Here is a 6242-nt window from a genome sequence, read left to right as displayed (position 1 = left end):
AGAGATTACAAGTAGGCAGAGAGGCAGGCAGAGGGAGGGGGGAAGCAGGCTCCCCACTGAGCAGAGAGCCTGATGCGGGCCTCCATCCCAGGACCCTGAGATCATGACCTGAGCCGAAGGCAGAGGCTTAACCCACTGAACACCCGGGCGCCCACAGAATACTTTTAAATTTTTAAAAAAATGTGTTGGGAACTGTGAGATACAGAAGGACTCAATGAAATGTGTTTGGACAAAGGGAGCAAGGGTGAAGTGATGAAGCTTTGTGTGCCCACCGCCTGGGTTAGGAGCTAGGTAGACCATTTGCAGAAGCTTAGAAGCCCCATCTCTGCATTCTGACTTGAGTTAATCATTTCTGGGGTTTCCTTCCTTCCCTTCTCCACCTCTTCTTCCTCCTCCTTTTCATTTTCTCATTCAGTCATAACTTACATACAGTAATGCTCGCTTTTTTTAGCATAGTTTGTGAGTTTTGACAAACACAGTTGTGTAACTGCCGTCACTATGAAGGTGTAGAAGGGTTTCATCACGCTCCAGAAATCCCCCCTACTCCTTTGTAGTCAGTTTCTCCCCACCTCCAGCCCCTGCTAACTACTGACCCTACAGCTTTGCCTTTTCCAGAACATCATATGAGTGGACTCATACAGCGTTTGCTTCCTTTGCTTTGCTTTGCTTTAAAGTTCCGTCTCCTATGCGTGAACCCCTCAATAATGGATTGATTAGGTAAACGGAGGAGAAGTTCTTCCCTTAGCTGGATAAAGGAAAGGTAGCACCAACCCTGTTGGCTCAAGGCTTTCTCTGGGGCCTGGTTTAGCCTTGGTTTCCAAGGTCCCTTCTGGGAACGGGCGAAGTTATAAATGGGTCTTGGGCAATGGTTGGGGCATTTGACAGGGAGTAGGTATCTTCAGGCACATGATCAAGGGACAGTTCCTGTGACCCACCTCTAGCTCCCAAAAGCAAGTCCTGGTAGGCTGTGTCTTGAGTGAAGTGAATGCTCCCAGCCAGTTCAGGGATGGGGCATGGAAGGGAAAGCAGCACCTTCACCAGCATGAGGTCAAGCCAAGACCAGTTAAGTTGCACCTGGAATCCGGTCCTCAAGGTAGAGGCTGGTACCATAGCATTGGGGGTGAGACTGATGTCCCAGAGTGTCCGCCTCTTGGGTCCTTTGATCAGATCTGGACTGGTTGCTGCTCTGCAGTCTAGGGGGGTCGTGATTCTGGAATCTGCCTTTTCAGCTTTCCATGTGGGCTCTCCTATTCCCTGTTTCCCATGCCTTTCTCATTCTTAGCTTACCCTCTTGTGTAGTGAGCATGGCCTCCATCCCTTAGTGAGGTTTAAAAAAGACAAGTCCTGTGGCACCGTGTGCATCTGACAGTGTCTTCGCTGGTCGTCGGTGGTTTAACTGGCGTGGGCTTCCAGGGGTTTACAGTGCCCTTGAGGATTTTGTGTGGGTGGCTCCTCTGTCGGCCTGCTTTCAGTGTTGCTGTTGATTCCAGCAACACTGTGTATGAGACCTTTTCTCAGCAGCCCGTGGAACCTGCTTTCTCCCTCTAGAGTTGAGAGATTTCGCAGTGATCGTTTTGGGGTTTGGGTCCCTTTTCACCCTCTTATTGGGCACTGGGTGGGTCTTTTCAGTTTGGTAAGTCAACGGCTTTCAGTTTTCTGCATGGGTAATCATTGGCCCTGAGGGTTAGCAGGATTGGGGCCGGTGAATGGCAGGGGAAGCAGCGAGGAGGCACGGTCTCAGTGGCAGGCTGGGCCCTCACAGAGGCAGCCCCTTCCCGCCTACAGCCTGCCTCCCAGGAGGACTGAGGAGGAGGACGACGAGGAGCTGGAGGAGACAGCCCAGGAGAAGAAGCTGCGCTTGGCCAAGCTCTACCTCGAGCAGCTCAGGCAGCAAGGTGAGTGCATGCGCTGGGCAGGTGAGGGGCAGGGCCTGTGCCCACAACTGCCTGCTGCGGCCCCCGCCACCGGATGGGTGACTGACGCAGGTACCTGGTGGGCTGCCCGAGCTGCGTGTGCTGGCTGCCTTGGGGGAGGGTGGCTAGGAGACTAACGGGCCTCCTGCGGTGGGGAAGTGGGGCAGACCTTCAGGGGGCTTTAGCCTGATCTCTCAGTAAAGACGGGTTAGGGGGGAGGGGACGTCTCCTTTGCCCAAGGCAGCCCGAACTTCCCGTGGGGTGCAGCCCGAGTGGGGCCCAGGACTGAGGTGGTGGTAGGGTGGGATTGGGAAGGAGGAAGTGGAGGCTTGGCCCGGGGTGACCTGACAGACTTGGTCTGCCCTTGCACAGAGGAGGAGAAGGCGGAGGCCCGGGAGTTTGAGGAGGACCAGGTGGCTGGGCGATTGAAGGAGGATGTGGTGAGTTGTGGAGGGAAGGTGGTGGGAGAGAAGGGGAGCGGGCGGTCCTGCTCCCGGGAGCTCACCCCTCTCTTCTCTGTGCAGCTGGAGCAGCGGGGCAGGCTGCAGAAGTCGGTGGCAAAGGAGGTAAGTGGGCAGGGCGCTTTGGTGTAAGACTTGAGTGAATCATAGGGCACCCGTGGATTGGTGAGCAGATGGCCTAACTGGGGACTCAGGCTGTGGGGTTTTTGCTCTGGAACATGGTGGGCATTTGGGCAGATGGGGTCAAGGAAGGGTCCGATCCTTGCACGGTGGTGGGAAAGGAATGTGTGTGCATGCGTGTGCGCGTGTGTGTGTCTAGGGGCCTTCTTGCCCCCTGTGGCAGTGACCCAGCCCTTCCTGTTCAGATTCAGGCCCCAGCCCCAGCCGACATCCGAGTCTTACGGGGGCACCAGCTCTCCATCACGTGCGTGGTCATCACCCCTGATGACGCGGCCATCTTCTCTGCTGCCAAAGACTGCACCATTATCAAGTGTGAGTGAGCATCTGGATGGGGGTGCAGCTCCAGTGGTCTTTCGGGAGGGCTGGTCTGTGAGGGGGGAGTCATCAGGGCAGACTGAGGCCCGATGGGAGAGGCTTCTGGTGGTAAGTTGGCTCCTAAGGAGGTGTTTTCTGGGTGCCACTGGAAGCTTCTGGCTAGGAGTGGGGCTGTGGGCTCCCTGAGGCTCTGTGCAGCCCCGGGATTGCATTCTGCTTTTCCTGGGTCCTCCCTTCGACAGCTGAGCGCTGTCTTCACCCACCCTTAGGAGAAACTGGAAGAACTTGTAGCCTTGGTCGTAAAGCACCTGCTTTCCTTCTCCCTGGGGCTTCACAACTGCCCTTTGGGGTTATTGTCACCATGTAACAGACAAGGAGCCTGAGGGGGCTCTGCAGGGGCTCCCAGTGGCTCAGCCCGATCTTTGGCCTGTGCTGCCCTTGGAGGGGTTGCCAGCCAGTCCCAGCCTCCATCCCAGTAGCCTCTCTCTCTCCCGGTGTCAGGGAGTGTGGAGAGTGGACGGAAGCTCCATGTGATCCCACGAGCCAAGAAGGGTACTGAGGGGCAGCCCCCCGGCCATGACAGCCACATCCTCTGCATGGCCATCTCCTCTGACGGCAAATACCTTGTAAGGCCGGGTTGGTCCCGGGGGCGGGTAAGAGGCTGGGGCGCGCGCTGGGTGCCTGTGGCCATTGCCCTCCTCCCCGCAGGCCTCGGGTGACCGCAGCAAGCTCATTCTCATCTGGGAGGCCCAGAGCTGCCGGCACCTGTACACGTTCACAGGACACCGGGACGCTGTGTCGGTAGGAGCTGTGGACATTTGTTGAGCGACTAAGTGGGCCGGGCTGGGGTGATGGGGTGAATGAGACAGAGGGTCACCATCCTTGGCAACCTGCTCTTCGGTGCAGTGCATAAAGGACATAAAGGGGGAGAGCTGGGACAGACTGAGCTTGCTCTGGGGGGGAGGTGGGGGTGGGGGTGGCGCTCAGCAGTTTATGGCTCCTTGACAGCAGCTGAGTGTTGGGACCTGATTTCAGGAAGTCCTCCCTGGGCCTGACTTCCGCCTTGCCTGCTGTAGTCCAGGTCCCCTTTTGCCCCCTTTCCATGTATTAGGGTCTGGCTTTCCGCAGAGGCACCCACCAGTTGTACAGCACGTCCCACGACCGCTCCGTGAAGGTGTGGAACGTGGCGGAGAACTCCTACGTGGAGACGCTGTGAGTGTTGAGGGTGCGCGGGGAGAGGGTGTGTGGATGTGCACGCCAGTGCACGTGTGACCCCCATCCTACCCCTCCGCCCCCTTCATCCCCTCCAGCTTCGGGCACCAGGATGCCGTGGCTGCGCTGGACGCCCTGAGCCGGGAGTGCTGTGTGACGGCCGGGGGCCGGGACGGCACGGTGCGTGTGTGGAAGATTCCTGAGGAGTCCCAGCTTGTCTTCTATGGCCACCAGTAAGGCTGTCCACTGGGCCCAGTGGGGGGAGCGGAGCTGGGGGAGGGGCCGTGCCCCTCACTGCTGCTCTTCGCCAGGGGCTCCATCGACAGCATCCAGCTTATCAACGAGGAGCACATGGTGTCGGGCGCAGACGACGGGTAAGAGCTGCCTTTCTGATGCCTCACACCGCCTCACACCGCTGTCACTGCTCCCGGCCTCGCCTCCTGGAACCTGTCCGAGCGGTGGTGTGATTTCTTTCCGCCCAGTGGCCTGTCTGCCCTACCCCAGCCCCTCACCCATGATCTTCTCTGTCCACAGCTCCGTGGCCTTGTGGGGCCTCTCCAAGAAGCGGCCACTCGCCCTGCAGCGTGAGGCCCATGGGCTGCGGGGGGAGCAGGGCCTGGAGCAGCCCTTCTGGGTGTCGTCGGTGGCAGCCCTGCTCAACACGGACCTGGTGGCCACAGGCGGGTAACCTTTGAGGCCAGGAGGATGGGGTGGCGGTGGGGGGTGGTAGTGGGGCACTGGGGCGGGGGTGCTCACTGTCTGTCTTTACCCCCAGGCTCCCACAGCTCCTGCGTGAAGCTCTGGCAGTGCGGGGAGGGCTTTCGGCGGCTTGACCCGCTCTGCGACATTCCCCTGGTAAGTGGGACTTGAATGCCCAGCTTGTCTTTGCCTCACTGCCGAGGTCCTGGAGCTTGTGGCCCCTGGATTTAGCCCCTTACTGTTTTTACCTGCCAGAAGGGAGGCTCCTCAGGGCAGGGCCAGCTAGGACTTCTCTGTTTCATAGTCCCAGCTCTTAGTGCAGGGCCTGACAGGAGCCCTTCCTCCTTCTCCCTCTCCTCCACTCCCCACCCTGTCCTGGGTGCAGGGGAACGAGGTTGGGACAAGGCAGGGGCAGCGTGTGCAGAGGCCTGGAGGTGACGGGCAGCCTGGTGCTATCTCACAGCCAGAGCCTGTGGGCATGGGAAGGGAGAGTGGCAGGACGGTCCATGACATCTGGTGACTGTGCAGGGCTCGGTGATAGTCTTGGGGTCTCCAGGACCCCACAGCCAGGAGCTAGGCCCTGGGCCACCCTGATAAGTGATGTACTTGGCATACACTGTCTCCTTAAACCCTCACAAGTTCACTGTGAGGCCAGCACTCTTTTTTCCGTCCATCTCATAGGTATGGAGGCTGAAGCCCTGAGGGGTCAGGGGCTGACCCAGGTAGCAGGAGGCAGAGCAGGGATTTAAGCTGGGCCTGCCGAGGCCAGGCCCTTGGCTGTGAGGCTGGGGCTATGGTGTGGGTCCGCAGTGGAGGGGGGTTGGGGGATGGATCTGTTTTCACATCTTCTCACGTCTTCCCATGTCTCGCCCTCTTCTCAGGTGGGCTTTATCAACAGCCTCAAGTTCTCCAGCTCGGGGGATTTCCTGGTGGCTGGGGTGGGGCAGGAGCACAGGTATGAGGCACCCTAGGGAGGCGGGTTGGAAGGTGGTACTGGCCAGGCCACTGGGTGGGGTGGTGGGGGCTGGGCCTGGGCTCAGCCCCTCCTTTCGTTCTGTCCCCTGTAGGCTTGGCCGCTGGTGGCGCATCAAAGAGGCCCGGAACTCCGTCTGCATCATCCCGCTCCACAGGACCCCCAGGCCCCCCGCTGCCGGCTCCTGACTCTTCTCCCCTTTATTTAAGTCTTTCCCAGACCAGGCCCTGCCCTCTTTGTATTAAAAGCTTTCTCCTTTGGGCCTTGTCTCTTGCAGCTTCTTGGGTGGGGAAGGAGGGTGATGGCGGGACTATGGGCTGGAAGAGGCCAGGGAGGGACAGGGCTCCCAGAGTCTCGATTACTGAGGGCTTTTTTTTTAAAGGTTGTATTTATTTATTTGCAGAGAGAGTGTAAGAGAGAGAGAGAGAGTGCACAAGCAGGGTAAGCGGCAGGTAGAGGGAAGCAGGCTACCTGCTGAGCAGGGACCCA

General features: G+C 58.8%; 1 protein-coding gene across 1 annotated transcript in view; it reads left to right on the top strand.

Moving 5' to 3' along the window:
* Window positions 1-6014, top strand: part of RRP9 (ribosomal RNA processing 9, U3 small nucleolar RNA binding protein) — a 7666-nt gene extending 1652 nt beyond the window's left edge. Inside the window, exons 3-15 of the mRNA XM_059389848.1 lie at window positions 1786-1895; window positions 2286-2353; window positions 2438-2479; window positions 2740-2866; window positions 3371-3495; window positions 3578-3670; window positions 3981-4081; window positions 4180-4314; window positions 4393-4455; window positions 4616-4761; window positions 4857-4936; window positions 5662-5735; window positions 5848-6014. Of these exons, the coding sequence (XP_059245831.1) occupies window positions 1786-1895; window positions 2286-2353; window positions 2438-2479; window positions 2740-2866; window positions 3371-3495; window positions 3578-3670; window positions 3981-4081; window positions 4180-4314; window positions 4393-4455; window positions 4616-4761; window positions 4857-4936; window positions 5662-5735; window positions 5848-5941 (1258 nt within the window). The 3' untranslated portion in view covers window positions 5942-6014. The remainder of the gene's footprint in view (window positions 1-1785; window positions 1896-2285; window positions 2354-2437; window positions 2480-2739; window positions 2867-3370; window positions 3496-3577; window positions 3671-3980; window positions 4082-4179; window positions 4315-4392; window positions 4456-4615; window positions 4762-4856; window positions 4937-5661; window positions 5736-5847) is intronic.
* Window positions 6015-6242: the final 228 nt, after the last annotated feature.

This window comes from Mustela nigripes, chromosome 2 (assembly GCF_022355385.1).
Source record: "Mustela nigripes isolate SB6536 chromosome 2, MUSNIG.SB6536, whole genome shotgun sequence".
Lineage (NCBI taxonomy): Eukaryota > Metazoa > Chordata > Mammalia > Carnivora > Mustelidae > Mustela > Mustela nigripes.
The sequence above is the reverse complement of the archived record's forward strand: the minus strand, read 5'-3'. Positions and strand labels throughout refer to the sequence as shown.